This window comes from Dipodomys spectabilis, unplaced genomic scaffold (genome assembly GCF_019054845.1).
Source record: "Dipodomys spectabilis isolate Male_0828 unplaced genomic scaffold, ASM1905484v1 ptg000061l, whole genome shotgun sequence".
NCBI classification, from domain to species: Eukaryota; Metazoa; Chordata; class Mammalia; order Rodentia; family Heteromyidae; genus Dipodomys; species Dipodomys spectabilis.
Window position 1 is genome coordinate 2,553,492 of NW_024870738.1, and position 24,101 is coordinate 2,577,592.

The 24,101-nt window shown below is 39.9% G+C and overlaps 1 protein-coding gene across 3 annotated transcripts; it reads left to right on the top strand.

Annotated features, from left to right (window-relative positions):
• Window positions 1–362: 362 nt before the first annotated feature.
• Window positions 363–23,174, top strand: Tlr7 (toll like receptor 7). Of its 3 annotated transcripts, none has more exons than XM_042680506.1 (3): window positions 363–495; window positions 872–948; window positions 19,670–23,174. In XM_042680506.1, the coding sequence occupies exons 1-3, from the start codon at window positions 426–428 to the stop codon at window positions 22,817–22,819; spliced, it is 3,297 nt and encodes a 1,098-aa protein (XP_042536440.1). In that variant the 5' UTR covers window positions 363–425; the 3' UTR covers window positions 22,820–23,174. The 3 variants fall into 3 exon arrangements, with proteins under 3 accessions (XP_042536440.1, XP_042536441.1, XP_042536442.1); XM_042680507.1 differs by having other exon boundaries at window positions 401–417; window positions 848–948; XM_042680508.1 differs by having other exon boundaries at window positions 420–495; window positions 848–948.
• The last annotated feature ends 927 nt before the right edge of the window (window positions 23,175–24,101 follow it).

Here is a 24,101-nt window from a genome sequence, read left to right on the forward strand (position 1 = left end):
CTCTCATGGGCTATTTTGCCATGTCTGGAGACATCTGTGATGGTTACAAAGTAAAGGAGATAGAGCTATTGCTATCTAGTGATATAGGGCAGGGGTAGTAGGCTTATACCATCTTGTCCAACTTCCTTGTTGGGATGGAGAATGCTACCAACATCCTACAGTGTGACCAAGAATTCATCAGTCAAAATCACAGTAGTGCCAAAGTTGACAAGTCCTGTTACATGAGGAAAAAGAAAAAGATAGGTGTATCAAGTTTTTGGATTGAGAAAAGATGTTGTTCGAATTGTGGTCATGGCAATAAGAGGAACTGGTTGCTTCTGCAAACCCCATGAACGGGGTGGAAACTGCTCCCTGCTCTCTGCAATCTAACCTTCTCTTTGTCTTTAGAAAGCCCAGGGTTGACAGCCTAGAGCTGCTGTGAATGTATGTTTCCTGCGTCAATCTCTTCATTTCAGAGGACTCCAGATATAGAAGTACTCCGTGCCATCAAGCAAGGTATTTTTAAGGGTTGGATCACATTTGGATGATGTGTATTCTGTTATAAGGTAGTGGATAGGGGGGAGGGAGGAAATTCAAATCATGTACAAAACATAGTTTACCATCTAGTGATTTAAAAAAAAACATGTGGTAGTCAAAAATGTCAATTCTTGGAAGAAGATAAAATTAGACTTTTAGGAATATTTGAAATGGCTTTCAGAGTTTGACTCTTTTCTATCTAACTTTGAAGAAGGAAATACTATTAATAGATATTTTCACTAGCACATGTTTGAAGCAATGTTCACAGCATAGTTTTACATTATAGTGCTCTGTGGTGTTTGAAATGTTATCTTTGATTTCTCTGCTGTAGTTGACACTGTTGGCTGAATTGCAGGCTCATCTTGGTGCCTCTGCTGTGAAGCTCTCTTCCACCAGACTGTTAGATTCCATTTTGGAAGAAGACTGAAAATGGTAAGAACAATTAAACTGTCCCTAAAATGATTATCAATCATGTTGGCAGGCATTACAACAACATTAAAAAATGATTGGGTGGGCTGGGAAGGTGGCTCAGCATGCTTGCCTTGCATGCATGAAGCCCTGGGTTCGATTCCTCAGTGCTACATAAGCAAAAAGAAAAAAGCCGGAAGTGGCGCTGTGGCTCAAGTGGTAGAGTGCTAGCCTTGAGCTGAAGAGCTGAGGGACAGCGCCCAGACCCACAGTTCAGGCCCACGACCGGCAAAAAGAAAAAAATGATTGGAGTCATGCAATCACAACTATAATCCTAGCTGAGCTCTGAAGATTGCTATTTAAGCTAGCCCATTTAGAAAAGTCCATGAGATTCTTATCTCCAATTAACCACCAAAAAAGTAAAACATGAGGCTGTGGCTCAAGTGGCAGAGTGACAGCCATGAGCACAAAAACTAAGGGACAGTGCCCAGGCCCTATTGATGTGTGTGCACATGCATGCTTGCACATGAGTGTGCGTACACACACACACACACACACACACACACACGTGCACACGCACACACAAAGCCATTGGATTGCAAGTCTTAACTTGCATGAGAAGCAAGAGAATATTGCTCTTTCTTCTCCATTTCTCCTTACTTTCTCCTGTTGTACAAAAATAACCCCTTGTGAAAACTTACCAAAAATAGTGAGAAGTTTGACAATTATACTTTGGTGATTTCTTGGATGAAGGACTGCATAGTGATGTTTCATAATGAAGATTAATCAATCAAGGGAGTATTTCATTATTTCAAGTAAATGAATACATTCTTTCCAACTTCCTACAAAAGTTTAAATGTGTGATACAGTGAACTAGAACAGATATTTGAAATGGGGGAGGTTCTCATTTTTTCATCCTACATTTTGGGCTTTAAATTTACATATTACTGAAGTTATTTTGTACTATTTTCACCACATGGTGGTGTCTGAATGACTATGTTGATGAGGTGAGGGGAGCACTAGGCTTAAGACTAGGACTGGGGTTTGGGGGTACCTCCAGCGTTGGTGCTGTCAAAGAAGGCTAGAGAACACAATTGGTTAAACTGATACTATGGAGCTGTTGCAACAAGGGAGAAGAGACTTCGGGATAGTATTGTCTCAATTCTTGATATAGTAACAAGTAAGGATTTATAGCCAAGGAGCAGGTGGCAGTGGGTGGAAGGAAAGTTACTAAGAAGAAACTAAGAGGGTAAGGGGGAACTTACCCAACAGGATTCTTGTTTGAGTCGAGCCAAGTGATCTGACATTTGTCTCCTGGTCTATCTGAGGGGGAAGGAGCAGAGGGTTGAGGAATTTAAACAGAGAGGGAGGTGTTCAAACTGAGTGATCAGGAATCAAGGTGTGGGAAAGGATTCTCAGTAAAATGTCTTAGCAGGAGCCCTGCTCAAACTGTCAAAGGTGACACAAAACCCAAAGTCAAGGGTGCAGATTTAGAGGAACCTGACTAAAGTTGAGTCAAGGAGACTTTGTTGGTGCTGGCTGTTCTTACCACTAGCTGGAGGACTGTGTGCATGTCTCCCACGCCTTTGAAAACTCATTTTTCTCTCTGCCATGATATGAGCATCCTCATACCTGTCTGCCTTCCTCCAACAGCCATTATGAAGTTCCAATAACAATATACTTGTCCAAGTCCTTTAGTAGGGGCTTATGCAAGTGGGATTGGGTATGCCAAACACAAAGCAAAAAAGAATATGAGTGGCCTTCTGAGAGTGTGTCACACAAATTAGATTTGATGATGTGCGTTTACTAGGAAGCCACTGTGACTTCTGAACACATATGTTGGTTCCCAGGCTCATTTTGTACCTTAAGGGCTAAAGAAGCATTAACCACATGGCTTCAACACTACAGAGGAACCAACTACTTCAAGTTTCATTTCCTAGAAACCCAGATGCCTATTTTAATGCACACATGCACCCACATCTGTCTTTGCCTCTTGAGTGATGGCATGATAGGTATGATCATAAAAAGGAGCTCTCACATGGTTTGACCTCTTACTATGAGTCAAGCATTTTGCTAAGGCATTGTCACACCAAATTGGGTTAAGTCTCTAAGCAGCCCTGTGAGATGCAGATAAAGAAAGTAAAGTTCAGAGGTTAAGGAGCTTGAAGAGCTGGCATGGGCAGCCCCATGTTAGAAAGTGTGCCTGAGGGCTCTCTCTGTCCCACACCAAGCCTGGCATATACTTTTTCCTGAGGGCAGACACTCAACTGTGAACTACATTATATCAATTTTTTTGTCATACGTGGAGCTTGAACTCAGGGCTTGGATGCTGTCCCTGAGCTCTTGTGCTCAAGACAAGAGCTCTACTACTTAGAGTCACAGCTCTACTTCCTATCTTGTATCTTACTACTGAAGAACAAATGGGAAATTGTTATACTTCTAAATGAAAAACATGAAAACAATTTTTCTTTCTTTTCCCTTCTTTCCTTCCTTCCTTTTTTCTTTCTTTCTTTCCTTCCTTCCTTTTTTCCTTCCTTCCTTTTTTCCTTCCTTCCTTTTTTCCTTCCTTCCTTCCTTCCTTCCTTCCTTCCTTCCTTCCTTCCTTCCTTCCTTCCTTCCTTTCTTTTCCAGTACTGGGAATTGAACTCAGGCATTTGAATATACTAGGCAAGCACTGCACCACTTGAGTGTCCCCCAAATCCTTTTGGCTTTCAAATAGGGTCTCAGGCTTTTTCCCTAGCTGACCATAGACTGTGAACCTCCTACCTCTTCCTTCTGAGTAGCAGGGATTATAGGCATGTACTACCAGGCATAACTGGAAAGCAACTTTCAAACAAAGAAATACAAAAGGTCTTAAAACACAGGGGAAATAATTATCCTGATGAACACTCATGCTAGATCTTTTCAACCTGGAAGTTTCACTTCTAGAAACTTCTTTTTTTCCCTAGAAATTTCATTTTTAGTAGTACAGGGCTTGAATTTAGGACCTCAAGCTTGGTAGGCAGTCACTCAACCACTGAGCCTCCAGTTTTTTTGTGCTGATTATTTTGAGATTAGAGTATTGCTTTGTATCCAGGCTTGTGCCTGGATTGTGACTCACCTATTTTATGCTTTTCCTAGATAATCTAGGATGACAGGTATATGCCCAGCTTCTTTTTTGAGATGAAGTCTTGTGAATTACTTTTTTGGGGATCTCTCCCAATCTCAGCCTCCACATAACCAGGGAACTAGGTGGGTGTCACAGTTCCCTCCCCTTGTTTTCAAATTGAATTCTTCCTAAACTCAGCTTTCCAAGTAGTTGGGATTACAGGTATGAGAAACTGGTTTCTTCTTAAAGAAATAGTCTGGGCAACAGAGCAAAAGAAATATATCATGTTCCATGTTGGGAAGGGGTTAATTATTTGCAGTGAACACTTTAAAAGGATGTTATATAACTATCAGATCATGTGTTGTTTTTGCCAGTCCTGGAGCTTGAACTCAGGGCCTGGGCACTGTCCCTGAGCTTCTTTTGCTCAAGGCTAGCACTCTATCACTTGAGCCACAGCACCACTTCTGACTTTTTCTGTTTATGTGGTGCTGAGGAATAGAACCCAGGGCCTCATGCATGCTAGGCAAGCACTCTACCACTAAGCCATATTCCCAGCCCATATGTTTTTACTTTTTTAAGGTTGCTAAAAAAATATAAGAAAATACTCATTCTGTGATGTAAATTGGAAAAAAAGCAAAAGCAAGGTAGAAATTAGTAAATGTGCTCTGTATACTCCTGATATTTCTGGGTGTATGCCAGAATGGGGACTTAAACTCAGGGTTTCATGTTCTCAGTTGCCTTTTTCAGTTAAGGCTGGTGCTCCACCACCTGAACTACACTTCCATTTCTGGCTTGTTGCTGGTTAATTGGAAATAATTGTCTCACAGAATTTTACTGCCTGGGCTGACTTTGAACTATGATCCTCAGCCTCTGAGTAGCTGGGATTATGGGTATCAGCCACCTGCACCCAGTTTATTCCTGATATCTTTAATGCACATGCTAGACTAGTGCTGAATGCTAACTAAATGGTAGATGATATGAAATGATGGTTTACATAAATAAATGCATTTATGAAAGCCAGAGATCATGCGACAGAATAAGGATTTAAAATGAAATTTTCCCGTGAGAAAATCTTCTGTTACTAAAATGGTTTTTACTATATGAAATAGATGAGAGATCAAAATTGGAAGGAAATAGGCCAACATGTTCACAGTAGTTACACAATTCTTTTTTTGGTGGGAGATGGGAAAGACAGTCCTGGGGTTTGAAATCATGGTTATGTGCTTTATAGGCAGGTACTCTGTAACTTCAGCCATGCTGACAGACATACTTTCTGTGTAGTTCTAATTACAGGCATAGACCTGTAGTAACTGAGATTAGTAACTGAGATTAGGGTCTCAATAACTTTTTGCCATGATTGGCCGTGAACCTCAATCCTCCCAATCTATGCCTCCTGAGTTGCCAGGATTAACATAAGCTATTTATTATTCACAGCTATAGCTAAACAATTTTTAAAAGAAAACACTACATTTCTTTTTAACTATAGCTAATTTCTTCATGACTAAGTAAAAGGATAACGGGGTTGTCTGCTTACCAAATTAATCAAACATGAACAATTTAGAAGCTTGTATTGGAATTGAAAATAATCACTCAGATTAATCAATCTGTCCCCCATCAATAGATCATTTTTACCCCAGAAGCTCATCAAAGTTTATGGCTAAAGTTAGCAAACCATAGCCATTCCAGTTTTTTTTAAGTTAGTTACATCCTGAACTTAATTTTTTGCTAGACAAAGGAGCTTTCTTATCCAAGGTACTTCACATTCAGATTAGCCTATGATTTAAAATATTTCCAAATTCATCATAAGGGATATTTAGTGAGAAACCAGCTAGGAAAGTCCTCATGAGAGTACTTAGTGCTTAAGCACTTTGCCTTATTTGTGGTGCTTGCTTAGTCCCTAGAGAGATATACTTAACCCAAATCTACTTAGCAATCCAGTGTTATATAAATCTAGCCAACATTAAAATTCAAATTCAAGGGTTCTGGCACACACTTCTTTTCTAACTTCATCCAGCCAGGCAGCCATGAACTCAACCCAGCCCATCCAGCAGCAGGATCCCAACCATGATCTAAAACCCACAGCTTTACTGAATCCCTTCCCTCCCCCACATGCACTGACTCTAACACTTCCTTAAACTCAGGCAATTTGGCTATTTTTCTGAGCAACCAAGTAACAAGAGCCAATGTCCTTTGAAGGCTGCATTCAGCAGCCCATAGTAGGACTCTGTGTTTGCTTTCTATCTGGCTGATTGATTCACAGGGTAAAAAACAATCTTGTATATAAGTTTTTCTGATTTGGGGAAGGGAAACTGTGGGACAAAGCGTGAACCAAGGCAACAGTAATAACTTCCTAGACACTATGTTGGAAATAAACTTTATACCTTGGAGGGAAGGGGAGTCGGGGGAAAATTAGAAGAAAATGAGGGAGGGGGTAACATTGTTCAAGATGAAATGTACTCATTACTTTATGTAACTGCAATCCCTTTGTATATCACTTTTAAATAAAATAAATTTTTAAAAATGGAGTCCATCGGTCATAGTGGTACACAGTTGTAATCCTAGCACTCAGGAGGCAGAGGCAGGAGAATCAGGAGTTCCAGCCCAGCCTGAGTTACACAGTGAGATGTTGCTTCAAAATCACCCAGAGCTAGAGAAGCTCAGTAGTATAGGGCTGGCCTAGCATGTACAAGGCCCTCGGTTTTATCATCAGACCTGAAAAAAAGATGTAGTCAAGAGAGGAGCAAGCTGGGCATGGTGGTGATTTTGAAGTCAGCCTAGACTACAGAATGAGACATTGTCTTGAAAGTAAAATAGAATTAAAATAAAATAAAATGATCAGCAAAGCCTCTCCAAAGGTAAACAAATAAAAGTGTTCCTGTAGGCTTCATATACTCTCATCTCAACATGAATTTCCTGCTGTGATGATTTTTTGTTGAGAGAAATTCAAGCTAACCAGTAATAGCTATATTAAAAATATATAATAAAGCCTGGAGGGAGTATGTCATTTCAATACAACAAAATGAGGGTTTCTTTGGAGTGTTTTACTGTAATCAGGCTGTACTTCACACTCAGTCTTTTCATTTGGTCAATTCTCCAACTCGATGAGATGACTTTTCCATCTCTCCAAAACTTAGCATCACATCCCATATTCCCCTCACTCTTAGCTAATAACCCAGCCTCCTACTTCCCTGAGAAAAAGTAGTTGGAAGAAGAGAATTTGTATATGCCTCCATCTGGTCTACCTACCTGGAGTAATTTTCCCCCTTAGGTCCTGACTGATTCCCTGTTCCAGTTATTTATTTCTGAGACATGGATGTCTCCCTAAAGCAAATGACTTTACAAACAGCCATATCCTAGTTTCTGTCATGGATCCAGGGGTTGTGTGGGCACAGCTAGGCAAATCACATACCGAGTGTCTCACACTAGCCAGCTGGGCAGTGATATGGCAGAAATCACCTGACAACTCACTCTGTCTAGGTCTTGTGCATGAGCTGGGAGTCTGAACAGCTGAGGGTCAGAATGGGGCTGGAAGGGGGTGAATTTCTTAGGTGCTTCTTTCTCCAAGCGGTATCCCCAATATTGTGGCTGTCATGTGGCAAGGCTGATGGTTCAGGACTGCAAAGCAAGAGAGAGACTAGAATGCACTAGGTGGAAACTATATTGCTTGTAAATTATTGTCCCTGTTTTTATTCCTCTTGGCAGGAGCTCCCTAGAAATCTCTGCCATCTTCAGTGCCTCTGCTTGCATTCTTCTATGAACTTTGAAGTGCTATTTTATTTGGCTATATCTTCAAAGGAGAGTGGGTAGTCAGCCAGTTCTCTCCACCTCCAGGTCTGCTTAAATGACTCTAATAGCCTCTCTACTGGTCTCAGTGTTTCCCCACTTGCCCTTCCTTATCTATTTTCTACACAATAAAAAACTAAGTCAGACAACCTCACTGCCAATTCCAAAACATGCAGTATATCTACATTCCACTCAGAGTAGAAACCACCAAACTAGACAACAAATGGTAGACAAGGCCTTACATGTTTGCCCCCTTCCGCCTTTCTGACTTCAGCTTCTATTCTACTTTTCTTGTTCCAGCCATTTTGGTGACTATTTGAATATATTCCTCTCTTGGTGCCTTAGCACTCAGTTCTCCCTTCCATCTGGAATTATTTTCCTTCAGAATACCTCTATGATAATTTTCTCCTCTCAACAAGACTTTTCTCAACTGAGGGTGGAGCTAATGATGTCTGTCCAAGCAAGTCTATTCTTAGTCACTATCCTGTCCCATATACCTGATCTCATTCACTCTACTCTACTTTTACTTTTCCCATAACACTTATTGCCCAACATCCAGTGAATCAGGAACCAGTTATATATTTTTGTATCTAATATTTGGAGAACCTAAACTTCAGAAGAGCAGGATTTTTTTTTCTTTTTGTCTACTGCACAACCCAAGCACCATTGTGGAAAAGCTCAGGGACAATGCCCAGGTCCTGAGTTCAAGCCCAAGAACTAGCACAAAAGGAGGAAGGAAGGAAGGAAGGAAGGAAGGAAGGAAGGAAGGAAGGAAGGAAGGAAGGAAGGAAGGAAGCAGGCAGGCAGGCAGGCAGGCAGGCAGGCAAGGAAGAAAAAGAAAGGAAGGAAGGAAGGAAGGAAGGAAGGAAGGAAGGAAGGAAGGAAGGAAGGAAAGAAGAGAAAGAAGAAAGAGAAAGCAAGAAAAAGAAAGAAAAGAAAGAAAAATTCAGTCTGCTGCTCTACATCAGTCAGAGATGATAATTGGAATTCTTGTCATCTGAGTTTCAGTTCCAAAGATGCTAACCCCAGGATAAATAAACACAAGAAGTTCAATGAGTCATAGCCTTGCTCTAACTTGTTACAAAGAAAACTTCACTTCCTTATTTTCGGCCATCTAATAATTTCCAGTTGTACATAGATTTTCTCATACTTCAGATTCTGACCAGTTTGCAGTTGTTTTATTATTTTTTGTGCCAGTACTGGAGCTTGAATCCTGGGCCTGGTGTTCTTGCTTGGCTTTTCCACTCCAGGCTGATGTTCTAGCACTTGAGCCATACCTCCAGTCAGCTACCTTGAAGTTTAAGAGAAAAATGCTCTTAGCAAAACCTCACGTTCGGAACCACTCGGTAGATGTTTCTTTCTCTAAACTCTAAACTTGTTTGGTGAGTATCTAATGTAGCTCTCACCTCAGGAGGTTTTCAGTTCCAAACACAAGTTCAAATCTTGCCATCAAAATGATGCATGCAAGATATATTGGACTCATAAACTGCTGAATTGAAACCCCTTTGTGCAGCTACTTAAAGATCATTAAAGTATATGAAAAATAAAATGTAAACACCCAATAATTTTTCCTCTGAAATCATTTGAAACACAATAACAAAATCCATGCATTCCAGTGCAGAGATTTCACCATGGTGAAGAGTTGTTCATTCAAGCTTGTCTTTGAAGGGTAAGCAAGTAGCAATACACGTAGGTCTTCCAGCCTTTGCTCTCCATTCTCTTCTTTCTCCTGTCATAGATTCACTGAAGCAAAGGGAGTTCCATGACCCAAGGACAGACAGGCTTCTGGTGATGGAGTTGAGGAGGCACTTGGCTCTAATTGGTTAGGGTCTGACTCAGCATCACTTTCCTACTATGTATAGCATAGTACCTTGCACCGAATTCTCAGTAATATTTGTTAAATGATTATATTAACAACAAATTCTCTATTATGAAGGTAAACCACAAGGTGCCTTTAAATTTATAAATACATAAGTTATGCCCAGGCAGTTGGATATAAGATGCAATTCCTAGTAAATACTTCATCTGAAAACCTTTTTTCTTCCTTTCAGTTTGGCTCCACTCAAAACATAAGTATATGATATACGTGTGTATGTGTGTGTGCGCATGTGCATGTGTGCATGTATGTGTGTGCGTGTGCATGTGTGTGTATGTGTGTGAGTGAGAGCTGGGATTTGAACTTGAGACAACATTCTTGCTCATTTTTTTCTCCACTCAAGCTTGGTACTTTACCATACCTCCACTTCCAGCCTTTTCCTGGTTAACTGGAGAATTAGGGTCTCTTAGCTTTGTCCAGCCAGGCTGCCTTTGAACTAACATTCTCATATCTCAGCCTCTCAAGTAGTTAGAATTATAATCATGAGCACCTGGATAAATTCACTTTTTAATAGTTGAAAATTTTTCTTATGGAAGCATCAAAACCTCCTCTTCCCTAAATATAAGAAAATAGAAATACAGTATTGGAATGCCAAGAATAATCAAAAAGGAACTTAACAACAAAAAGCAAATACACATTATAGGAAGGGTATTTGCTGTAACTACATGAGGAAACTTGAAGGTAATTTGTCAAAACTGAGTTTGCATTTTGGTTTGCAATTCTCTCTCCCTTTCCTCCCCAGTAAAGTAGGAATATTTATCTTCCCTTCCAACTTCCCGGTGAAGAGTCAGTGATGTAATACACATGGTATTGCTTCCGTTAGCACCTGACACACACTAATTACCGAATAAAAGGCAGCAATTATTTTAAAACACGCATACGCACACACGTACACACATGATTCATGGCTGTTCAACATGTACCCTACATTTTCCATTTTAACAAATGAGATGATTTACTGAGAGAATAGAAACACCTGTGCATACAAAGGCACACCTTCCCATTTCTACCATAATTAGTGCACTAATTGAGCATTCAAGTTTACCCAGTATATTACACATATTTGCATGGGTAATGAGCTGTAATTCATTTCCAAAGCCAAGCCAATGTCATGACATACTATGCAATTTTATAAATGAAATTACTGAAAGGCATATGTTTTCAGGCACTCACTTCCCCTCAAAAAATAAGTAAGACAATGTGGATTATTTGTGTCACATAAAGAAATAATTCTGGCTCAATACAGAATCTTTACACTTTAAAATATCCCTAATTAAAGATACCTTGAGTGTAAAGCAGGTAGCTCCTAATAGTTTAAGAGGGGAATGTTCTATATTTAAGAAAATTTCCAGATGGGCACTGGTGGCTTACACCTGTAATACTAGCTACTCAGGAGATTGAGATCTGAGGATCGTGGTTCAAAGCCAGTCCAGGCAGAAAAGTACATGAGATTCTTATCTCCAATCAGCTACTCAAAAAAAAAGCCAAAGTGGCACTGTGGCTCAAATGGTAGAGTGCTATATACTTGAGCACAAAGAAGCTTAGGGACAGCGCCCAGGCCCTGAGTTTAAGCCCCAGGCCCTACAAAAGAAAAAAAAATCTGTGAGCTTGAGAGGCCTCAAATATATACCTTTGTATTATCTCTCTGTCTCTGTCTCTGTCTCTGTCTCTGTCTCTGTCTCTCTCTCTCTCTCTCTCTCTTTCTCTCTCTCTCATTTTTTGGTACTGTTACTAGGGCTTGAATTTAGGGCTTAGGCACTGAACTCAGGGCCTTGGAACCGTCCCTTTGTTTTTTTCACTCAAAACTGGAGGTTTACCACTTAAGCTACATTTCTACAGACTTTTTTTGGCTAATTGAAGATAAGTCTCACGGATTTTTCTGCCCAGGTTAGCTTCAAACCTTAATTCTTAGATCACAGCCTCCTGAGTAGCAAGGATTATAGGGATGAGTCACTGGTGCCTGGCTAGTTAAAATAGTTTAATATAAGGACTTCCACAAGATTTTAAGAAAGCTTAAAAGTCTTGATTTCCTCAGCAAAATATTTCTCTTGAACTCACTGTGTGGTAGGAATTTTTATGATGATATATCATTAAGCCAAAACAAGGTCCCTAGGCCTACAGTTGTTCACCACTTAGAGTGAAAGATGAGGTAGTAGAGTAATGAAAGATGAGGTAGTAGAGAGTACAAACGCTGAGTCTCAATTGTACACTGCAGAACTCCTTTTTTTCACTTTTCTAGAAATGAATCTACCTCTTAGAATTGGGAAGAGCAACATATGAACAGATTTCCAGGCTTTGGAGATAATACAATTTACTCTAATCCTTAGTAGGCTCAGACTGAATTTGCTGAGAGTTGATTTCATGGTCAAGTTTAACATAGCCAAAGACTTTATCTGAACTGGGGTGGGCAAACTCTGACCTTTTTTTTTTTTTTTTGATGAGTGATTATTGATTGCCAGAAATAACAGGCTATTAGGTATACAAGACACATATTTGGGGAGAAAGTGATGTGAATCTGCATGGAAGCTAATCCATAAAAGTTGAGAGTGTGGAAGGTAGAGTTGAGATAGGATCTAAAAACATGGCTCAGACACCTATATGTTAAATTTCTAGCTGCAAAGTTTTTGGAGTATATTCATTCTTAGGATCCGCAGGCAAGAGGAGAGCTCAGTCTTTAAGATAAACCTAAATCATTACTTGTTCTTATGCAACCTGTGAGCTACAAATGATTAGAATTATTATCTTTAAGTAGTTGTACAAAGAGGTTTCGATTCAACTGTCAGTTGATGAATACAATGAATCGATCAATATCAACTCCTTTTATCACTCTTATCACTCTCTAGAACTGGGTTTTGAAATTCTTATTAGTTACATTCGAAGTTAAGTCTCTATTAAATATCTTCAGTTCCCTACATCATTTTTTTTTGCCAGTCCTCGGGCTTGAACTCTGGGCCTGAGCACTGTCCCTGAGTTTCTTTTTCTCAAGGCTGGCACTCTACCACTGGAGCCACAGCCCCAGACAGGTTTTTACTGAGCAGTTTATTGGAGCCAAGACTCTCATGGACTTCCCTGCCAGGCTGGCTTTTAAACATGATCCTTAGATCTGAGTAGCTATGATTATAGGTGTGAGCCACTAGACCCTGGAAATTCATATAAAAAGTTTGCTCAACTACTGGTCTAGATCAATATTGGCTAACAAAACATTCTTCAGTGATAAAAAAAAAATGTTCTTTGCCTGGTAATAGATATTGTTCTGAAGTAGCCATTAGCCTGATACAGCTTGCAAGCACTTGAAATACCGAAGGACTAAATTTTAATCAATTTAAAATTAAATAGCCACATTGACTAGTGACTATTTTGTTAGAGTAGCTCTAGACAAGTTTAAGTCTAAATCTATGGTGTTCTGTCTGCTCTCTCACAATTTAATTAACTATCCTGAAGGGAAGACCACACTCTTAATCAGATTTTGGCCCTGTGCTGGCTTTCACTGTCAGCTAGACAATTCTGAGTATGCTCATTTCCTCTAATGCTGCTACTTTGACTCTAGCCATACGTGTGCCTGAGTTTAAAGGACAGTAGTTGGCTTTTGCAACTTGACCATGCTTAAATTGTGGAAGTCTTAATTACATTCAAAGCCAGGAAAGCAGGCTGACAAACTTTCTCTTCACAAAGTTGTATTTCTTTCCCATGCTAGCCAAAGACTAGCCAACCTCAGCCCTAGTTCATTTCCCTCATAAGACAAAAAAAAAAAAAACAGTAAGAAACTACAAATGAACATCACTATTATGAATATTGCCAGACCAGTTCTCTTAAAAGTGAATTCACAGGGCTGGGAAGGTGGCTCAGTGGTAGAGCGCTTGCCTTGCATGCCTGAGGCCCTGGGTTCGATTCCTCAGCACTACATAAGCAAAAAGAAAAAAGCCAGAAGTGGCGCTGTGGCTCAAGTGGTAGAGCGCTAGCCTTGAGCTGAAGAGCTGAGGGACAGTGCCCAGGCCCAGAGTTCGGGCTCCATGACCGGACCCTCCCCCCTCAAAAAAAACGTGAATTCACAGATGGCATGGGTTCTATTTTTCCAAATGCATAGGTGTCAGTTTTTATCAAATGTCTTTCAATAACGTAACATGGGCCATCAGCTTCCTTGCTTCTGAAATGAACATCACATAATTTAGGTTCTCTTGTGGGTAACAACTTATTTCCAAACTCTGGACTATTGCAAAATTAGGTTTGGATTTGTGCAATGAAAGCCCATTTAACATTGGCTTAGCATAACAATTCTCTGATTCCTCATCAACTCTTAGAAATCTGAACTGCAGAACCATGGTTTCCTTTCTGTTCTATGAAGCCATAGGAAGAAGATCGGAGTCCCCCGATCATCTACTTGTGGTTCCACCATTCCCTGCGCATGTTCCTCCTTTGCATTATCCAAGATGACTGCCTACAACATCCAAATTACAACTAGCCACATGGAAGTGTTTGAAGGACAGGTCTCAGAAAATCCATCTCTCGTTTTCTTTCAGATCCAATTGGCTATAACTTCAAAGTACATGACCACACTTTGCAAAGCCATCTGGGCAACATAATCATTTTTCTGATGGTATATGCCTGGCTATGAATCGAGACTCTGTCACTATGAGATGAAAAAAGTGAGGAAAAGATACTGAGAGATATATCGTAATCTTTAGACTTTGAGGATAACAAAAATAATTAATTGGCACTATGATAAAATATACCAGCAAACAGGAACAAGATACCTTTAAACTACACATAATACAAGCAACAGCATCTTGTACAGAAAGAATTATTAGATTTGTACAGTATTTCTTAGAGCTATAATTTTCTCCCCTCCACAACATTTTGAGCTGCTTAACAGTAGAAACTATGTTTTCTGCTCCTAGAACGTAACCAGTACCCATTTGTCAATGAAAGAATGAAAGTGAGTCTGGGGAATTCTACTTGTTATCAATTCTTTCTCTCAAGGTACCTGAGACAGTTTCTATGGTAAGGAATAACTGAAGGCTTTCTGGTTTCAGGTCCTTTGCTTAGGTTCAGAAGGATTGCCTGGGTCCTTGGAGTGCCCTATATTGTTGTTTCTGTGTGTACCGTTCCCATGCAGCAGGTCTTCTCTTGGACATAGAGCCTGCCTCAGAGGGGTACATGAGTGGTGAACTACTGAGCTGGACGAGGAGCTAGTTTTCCTAACCCTCAATCTAAAGTTCATCCTAAAAGCTTATGGTTGATCAGTGCAGTAGGTGAGGGGAAGAGGGAGTTAGGACTTCTCTCTGGTTTGGTCCCTGAAGCCTTTTACAGAAGGTGAGTTTGAATTGGGTATTTTAAAAGCAAAATTTCTTAAACCTTTTCTGTAAGAAAGCCCTGATCAGATAGAGATGAAAGGGATCTCTGTTGAATGGAGCCTAACGAAGCTTTCCTAAGGAGAATTTTAACAATTTTCTTTTATTTTACTGTTCACATTCCTTATTTCACTCATGTATTTAGCAACATAAGGGAACACTAAATAAGTGCCAGGCACTTTTTATGTAAAGAGATACAAAGCCCAGCTATCTCAGAGATATATTTTCCTTCAGAATAAATATTAAATAAGCGTATAAATCAGCAAGAGAATTTTTTATTGTGCTAAGTACTACCAAAGAATCATATATCTCTTTGTGTCTTTGTGAACTTACTTATAAAATAGAGACAATAGATGTTTACATGACAAAATATCAAATCTAATAACTTTGTCCTAACTTAGTTGATGAGTGCATTTGAAGAGTATTAACCTAAACGACTACTTGCAGAAATTCTACCAAGGTGAAAATCTTGTGTGCTACTGAAGAAATGTTTGTATTTGATTAGGGATTGCTTCTTCAGAATCCAGTCACAATGGTTCTGGATAAGGAATTGAGGACCTGTAGTACCTTCTCACATAGATAGATAGATAGATAGATAGATAGATAGATAGATAGATAGATAGATAGATAGATAGATAGATAGATAGACAGACAGATAAATAACAAATATATGTATGTGTATCCATTTAAAGTGATGCCTGGCCTGTGATAAGTACTACCTTACTGTTACTATCTTCCTCATAATCATTACATTAGGATAGCTGATCTGGGTATCCCTCTTTGAAGATGTGTCACTTGAACAGACATCCAAGAGATGGTAATGTCCTGGCTGTGTGAAGAGAAGGAGAAAGATAATTTCAGGAAGAGGGAACATGCACCCTGCTTACCAGCTTGACTTGAATGCAGAACAGAAAACAGGCCAGATGGCTGGGATGTGGTTAAAGAGGGGAAAGGTGGTTGAAGGTTAGAGTTATGCTGGAGTCAGGGAATGGACAATGTAAACAATGGAGGAAGAGTTTCAATTTCATTCCAAGTCACTAAGAAGTTATTATAGTCTAGCTGATCCATCTATCTAGTAAACACCCTAATGTTACTTTAGAGTATTGTAGAGGAAGGGAAGCAGGAAGAATCATCTGGAGACTTGCAGGAGTCCAAATGACAGCAAATGACTCATTGGATTAGGAGATGGTAATAGACAAAAAAATAAATCCCAGTGGATGTGTGCAATAGAAATGTGAGAAATAAGGAGATAGAGTTTCTTGATTAATTTTACTTTTCAATTTATATCATGTCAATAAATAAAGGCTAAAGATTTCATAGTCATTGATTCAGGTGATAAACCCACTGTCATACATTGGACTCACAGGAACAACTCTAGGCATTTCTCCCAAGCACTCGGTTCAATAACATCACACTGCCTGCTCCAAATTGGCTATAATGGCAACATTTATACTATGGAAATTAACACAACTTGGGACTTAGCAAGTTCAGAGTTTAGTTAAAGGGAAAGCCAGGTGTTAAACATTTACCAGCATGCAATAATGAAGGGGTGAATTTATTTTTCTAGAACTCAACTTCCTGGCTATCTCCATTTTCCTTCATCACTAGTGTGCCTCAACTAGGAACATCTGGGAAGTTAATGCAAGGATACTGCTGCTCCAACAGGTTCATGAGAGCACCGAGTTCACCATCACCCTTTATCATATAACTTACCTGTTAGCAGTATTAACCCGCACCTTCTAATGGTGAACACCATATGTCAATCATGTCTTCTTGCACAATTACAGCCCAGGTCCAGCAACTAGGATCTATGATCAGGGCTCATACAAAGACTTCATTCTACTTCTCTTCTTTCTCTCTGCTAAAGCCTTCCCTCCTGTCTTTACTCAGCATCTCACGCCTGAGTTGTGAACACTGCCTCAATATCTTTGAGTAACATTGATGCTCTAGGAAGATGTACTATATTTATGTAAGGCTGCTTGTACACAGAAGGGGTCATATATTGCAGGTATCTGAGTGCTCCAGTTTGAGTAATATAACCTTAAAGACAACTATCTTTCTGATGGGTTCTGATAGGTGCTGATGCAGAGGAGGATTACTCCAAGAGGAGAGACTTTCAATACAGGCAGCTTGTAGGTTTAGCAACAGGAGAAGCTAGTGGAGGGTCTGTATCAGATAAACCAAGATAAGAAGACAGGGAGAGGTCAAATTATGATAGAATTCAGATGCTATGATTTAAAAAAAAAGTTTAAGCTCATATTAGAAGAAGAATAAAAGAAAGCCATTTGAAAGACTTGCGAGAGGGATAATGACTGGTCAATGTTTGAGAAGCTTGTGGGACAAAAGCATTGGAGTAAAAGGAGAATAGAGTGGAATGCCAAGCTGGCCACCATTGGCTCGTACCTGTAATCCTAGATACTGAGGAGGCTGAGATCTGAGGATCATGATTTAAAGCCAGCCCAGGCAAAAAGTCCCTGAGTCTTATCTTCAATGAACCAAGGCAAAGCCACAAGTGGAGCTGTGGCTCAAGTGGTAGAGCAGTGGCCTTGAGCAAAAAAGCTCAGGGACAGTGCCCAGGCCCTGAGTTCAAGCCCTAGGACTGGCACAAAACATGGGGGGAGGGATATAAGCAATGATCAGGCTGTTGAGAGGACAACGATTGAGGTCAGGTTGGACTCTGGTCTCAATGGTAGGGAGGAAGAGACAGAGTAGTTAAAGGGAGAAAAGGATGGTTTTTTGTTCTGCTAACTTCAGAATACTTCAAGCATGTACAGATAGGCAAAAACAAAACAAAAAACACTTTGGGTGCCGGTGGCTCATGCCTATAATCCTAGCTGCTTAGGAGGCTGAGATCTGAGGACCACAGTTTGAATCAGCCTGGGCAGGAAAGTCCATGAGACTCTCATCTCCAATTAACCACCAGAAAGCCAGAAGTGACATTGTGGCTCAAAGTAGTAGAGAGCTAGCCTTGAACCAAAGAGCTCAGTAGCAGAGCCCAGACTTTGAGTTTAAGCCCCGTGATGAAAACAAGAAAGCCTTTTGAGATCCTTCCTATGTATCTTTCATTGGAGAAAAAGCAAGATGGGGAGAATTTTATGTAAGGGAAGTAGGAAGTTGCTATACTGGCTATCAGAGTGATTGGCTGATTCAGTCAATTGGCAGGGCAAAGTCATTCTGTAAGCTAGAAGCTTATCATAGAAATACAGGCTAGATTATTCCAGGTATAAGCACTCAAAAAACCTATATATAAATTTATATATAAAGTACTTATATATAAAACTCAAACAATGTAATGGAAGAAAATATGGACAGAAATCATAAAGCATAAGAACATGTCCATAGTTAAACCACCTTCCAATGAGATCAATTGAAGGTAAAATGGTTCTCATCTTTTAAGACTTTTCTTTTCAGGGTACCAGTGTCTCCTTGGATGCCTCAAAATCAAAATTGAGTAGGTTCCTATTTAGCCTTTGAGACTCTTGGTTTATGCATAATACACAATTCATTAGCATATGTTTTAGGAGTTGACTCCTTTCACTTCGGAATCTTACTCCATCAGTTCTAATATGGCTGCTCTGGTTATAGATCACCCAGGCAGTACCCTGACACTACTACTACTCACTCCTCTCCAAGTATACGATATAAACCCAATGGGTAGGGAAATCACTCACCCCTAGATCATCCTGGGTGTGATTTCCAAAAGTAATTCAAGAAGAAAACTAGGTTAACAAATGGCAATGCTAAATGACAGGAATATATGTGATAATCAAATGCCATTATAAGTGGGTGATCTTGGGAATACCAGTCAATATCACTGAGTTGTCTTAATTTATAAAGGGACAGTGGAACTCTTTTCATGTTCCTGCATCTAGCATTAGGAAGCTCGACTTTTATGAAGCACTCTTTGTAATGGATTCACAGTAGGTGTAGCAAATAAATATTAGTTGTACTAAAATCTTAATGTGTTATTCTTCCCAGGTGTATTTACATTTTAAACATTTCTTGACACCTCTCTGTCTCTCTCTGTCTCAGTCTGTCTGTCTATCTGTCTGTCTCTCTCTCTCATACACACACACACACACACACACACACACACACACACACACACACACACAAACACCAGTTTCAGACTTTGGCAGCAAATTGATAGCTCTTCCTTTTAGTATTCTGTATAGCAATGACTAAGAAATTGCTGCTTCTAAATCTTAAAATCTATTTGGCTACAAAGCTCGGATACTAAAACCTAAATATGAAACTCAATTATCAAGTCTCAGGAGTGGAAAAATACAACTGCAAGATGTGGTGGAGGTGTTGCTTACATTGTAAAGAACAGGACTTCAATTATTTTATTTATTATTTTGTTGGTCGTGAGCCTGAACTCTGGGCCTGGGCGCTGTCCCTGAGCTCTTCAGCTCAAGGCGAGCACTCTACTACTTGAGCCACAGCAACACTTCTGGTTTTCTGTTTATGTGGTGCTGAGGAATTGAACCCAGGGCCTCATGCATGTGAGGTAAGCACTGTACCACTGAGCCACCTTCCTAGCCTGAATTGTTTATTTTTGTAACATAGCAAAAGAGAGGTAGCAACTGGGACTTTTGAATTCCGATTCGTGGTATATTTTAAAACATTGCTTTGTTCTTTTATTCTTAGGCATTTTGCATGTGGACACTGAAAAGACAATGTCTTGTCTTCGTGAACATGATCCTAATTTCCAGATTCCTTGAGGCTAGGTGGTTTCCCAAAACTCTGCCCTGTGATGTCCGCCAGGATGATTCAAAGACCCACGTGATCGTGGACTGCACAGACAAGCACTTAACAAAAATCCCTGAAGGTATCCCTGCCAATGCCACCAACATCACCCTCACCATTAACCACATACCAACCATCTCCCCAGATTCCTTCCAGAGGCTGGCTCAGCTGATAGAGATCGACTTCAGGTGCAACTGTGTACCTGCTCGACTGGGACCAAAAAACAACGTGTGTACCAAGAGGCTACAGATCAAGCCTGGAAGCTTCAGTAGTCTTGTTTATTTAAAATCCCTTTACCTGGATGGAAACCAGCTTCTAGAGATACCTCAGGATCTCCCACTCAGCTTAAAGCTTCTAAGTCTTGAAGCTAACAATATATTTTCCATCATGAAGGAGAATCTTACAAAACTGCCTCACATAGAAATGTTATACCTCGGCCAAAACTGTTATTATGGCAATCCATGTAATACTTCATTTTTCATCGAAAACGATGCCTTCCTAAACCTGAGAAACTTGAAAGTGCTCTCACTGAAAGCCAACAATGTCACAGCAGTCCCCACGGGTTTGCCATCTAGTTTAATAGAGCTCTATCTTTACAACAATATCATCTTTGAAATCCAAGAAAATGACTTTATTAACCTCAACCAATTGCAAATTCTTGACCTAAGTGGAAATTGCCCTCGCTGTTATAATGTCCCATTTCCTTGCAAACCCTGTGAAAATAACTCTCCCCTACAGATCCATGGAAATGCTTTCCATCCATTGACAGAATTAAAAGTTTTGCGTCTGCACAGTAACTCTCTTCAACACGTGCCACAGCAATGGTTTAAAAACATGAAGAAACTTGAGGAACTAGATCTCTCCCAAAACTACTTGGCTAAAGAAATTGAGAATGCTCACTTTTTGCGTTCTCTCCCTAGTCTTGTCCAATTGGATCTGTCCTTCAATTATGAACTTCAGGTCTACCATGCATCTATAGATTTACCAAGTACGTTTTCATCACTGAAAAATCTGAAAATTTTACGTCTCAAAGGATATGTCTTTAAAGAACTGAAAAACTCCAGCCTCTCTCCATTACATAATCTTCATAATCTTGAAATTCTTGATCTTGGCACTAATTTCATCAAAATTGCTAATCTCAACATATTTAAACAATTGGAAAGATTAAAAGTCATAGACCTTTCAATGAATAAAATATCCCCTTCAGGAGATTCCGTTGAAGAGGGCTTTTGCTCGAACATCATAAATACTGCAGAAAGCCATGGGCCCCAGGTCCTGGAAACATTGCACTATTTCAAATATGATGAAAAGGCAAGGCGTTGTAGGTCCAAAGACAGAGAGACCCCTTCTTTCTTGCCTTTTAACGAAAGCTGCCATCAGTATGACAAGACCTTAGACCTAAGTAAAAATAATATATTTTTTGTCAGATCTTCTGATTTTCAACATCTTTCTTTCCTCCAATGCCTCAACTTGTCAGGAAATGCCATTGGCCAAACTCTTAATGGAAGTGAATTCCGACCTTTAAGAGAGCTGAAATACTTAGACTTTTCTAACAACCGGCTTGATTTACTCTATTCGACAGCCTTTGAGGAGCTTCACAAGCTGGAGGTTCTGGATTTAAGTAGTAACAGCTACTATTTTCAATCAGAAGGCATTACTCATATGCTCAACTTTACCAAGAACATGAAGTTTCTGAAGAAACTAATGATGAACAACAACGACATCTCCACCTCCGCCAGCAGGACCATGGAGAGTGAATCCCTTACAACCCTTGAATTCAGAGGCAACCACTTGGATATTTTGTGGAGAGATGGTGATAGCAGATATTTAGAATTCTTCAAGAATCTGGTAAACTTGGAAGAGTTAGATATTTCTAGAAATTCCCTGAGTTTCATGCCTCCTGAAGTTTTTAATGGTATGCCTCCAAATTTAAAGTCTCTGTCCTTGGCTCACAATAGGTTCAAATCTTTCAACTGGGGGAAACTCCAGTTCCTGAAGAATCTGGAAACTTTGGACCTCAGCCACAACCAATTGGCAACCGTTCCTAACAGATTATCCAACTGTTCCAAAAATCTTCGGACACTAATTCTTAGTAGCAATCAAATCAGGCATCTAACAAAGTATTTTCTAGAAGATGCTTTTCAGTTGCGACACCTGGACCTCAGTTCGAATAAAATCCAGATTATCCAGAAGACTAGCTTCCCAGAAAATGTCCTCAACAATCTGGACACATTACTTTTGCATCATAATCGCTTTCTGTGCACCTGCGATGCTGTCTGGTTTGTCTGGTGGGTTAATCACACACAGGTGACTATTCCTTTCCTGGCCACAGAGGTGACTTGTGTGGGACCAGGGGCACACAAAGGTCAGAGTGTGGTGTCTCTGGATCTGTATACCTGTGAGTTAGATCTGACGAATCTGATTCTTTTCTCATGTTCCCTATCTTTCGCCCTCTTTCTGATGGTGTTTATGACAGCAAGTCACCTCTATTTCTGGGATGTGTGGTATTGTTACCATTTCTGCAAGGCCAAGATAAAGGGATATAGGCGTCTACTCTCACCAGATTCTTGCTATGATGCTTTTATTGTATATGACACTAAAGACCCCGCTGTGACAGAGTGGGTTTTGGATGAGCTAGTGGCCAGATTGGAAGATCCAAGAGAGAAAAAATTTAATTTATGTCTTGAGGAAAGAGACTGGTTACCAGGACAGCCAGTTCTGGAAAACCTTTCCCAGAGCATACAGCTTAGCAAAAAGACAGTGTTTGTGATGACAGACAAGTATGCAAAGACCGAGAGCTTTAAGATTGCATTTTACTTGTCCCATCAAAGGCTCGTGGATGAAAAGTTAGATGTGATCATTCTGATATTCCTCGAGAAGCCACTGAAGAAGTCCAAGTTTCTCCAGCTCCGGAAGAGGCTCTGCGGGAGTTCTGTCCTCGAGTGGCCCACCAATCCACAGGCTCATCCCTACTTCTGGCAATGTCTAAAGAATGCTCTGGCCACAGACAATCATGTGGCCTACAGTCGGATGTTTAAGGAAACAGTCTAACTCTTCTTTGTAAAATGTGACTTCCTAGCTAACCAAGAGATGAATGGCTTCTTGATTTTTCATACCAATGTTTTGCCAAAAAAGTGTTTTGAAATAAGAGGAAAGTCACCAACATATGACAAATGAGTTGAAAGGATGACATTTATGTAATGTATCAAGTCTCATTTGTGTCTCCATACAGTTGGGGGGAAAGATGACAAAGAAAGAACAAAGATGCTGATTCACCTGAAAATTGTGATGATTATTATTATATGATACATATTCATCTAATTGAGACAAACTGCACTTCTAGGCTTCAGAAGTACTATTATATTCAGATATACAGTAAAAACAAAACACTCAAGATTTGCCTATACCACCCAGCAGCAGAGTTAGTTTAGTGAAATAAAAACTCAAGGAAGTCCTCAACAAATTGCTTCAGTATCATCTAGTGCCCTATTCAGATCAAATGTTGGCACTAGACAAGTAGTTGCTGCTTCCTTGCTGATTTCCCATGGAACTGTTGATGGGTTTTCCAGAGAATAAACATCCGTACCATCTATGGAACATGGGATACTTGGAAAATTAAAATAATCTACTTTAAAAGCCTTAGATGATAAGTTGTCTGCTGAAATGTTTTATCTCTATTGCAAAATACTGTATCAAGGGGGAAAGTAGCCTCAACTAATTTCTTCAACTACATTGCTGAGTATGATGTATGCCTATAAATACCTGCAGTCCTGATACACCAGAATTAGATGGTCTTTCGAGTAGACCCAAGAGGAAAATTGAGAATGTATTTATAGTTCTCAGGGATGAAAATTAGATGGATGACATCTAAATTCTTCACATTTCTGTGAGTAGGAAAAGGAGGGAAGAATGCAGAGGCTAACAAACTTTAACAATGAGAAAGCTTCAGTTTTGAACTTTATCTTCCATATTCAAAAATAGAAATGACCAAGATATTCTTTGCATTTTTAGCGGTTCTGGGGCTTAAACTCAGGGCCATACATTTGCTAGGTAGGTACTCTACCGATTAGCCATCCATATGTGTTCCATTTCTTTAAATTATTTTTTCAGGTAAGGATTTTGTGGGGTTTTCCCAGGGCTAACATCAGATTGCAATCCTCCTACTAGAGCCTCCAATATAGCTGGGCTCATGGGAATGTCTGGTTTACTGAAATGGGGAGTCTCACTAACCTTTTGTCTGCACTGGCTTCAAAAAAAACTCTGCTTCACAAGTAGTTGGGATTATAGTTCTGAGCCATCATGTCCATCCTAGATCGAGACATTCTTAAGACAA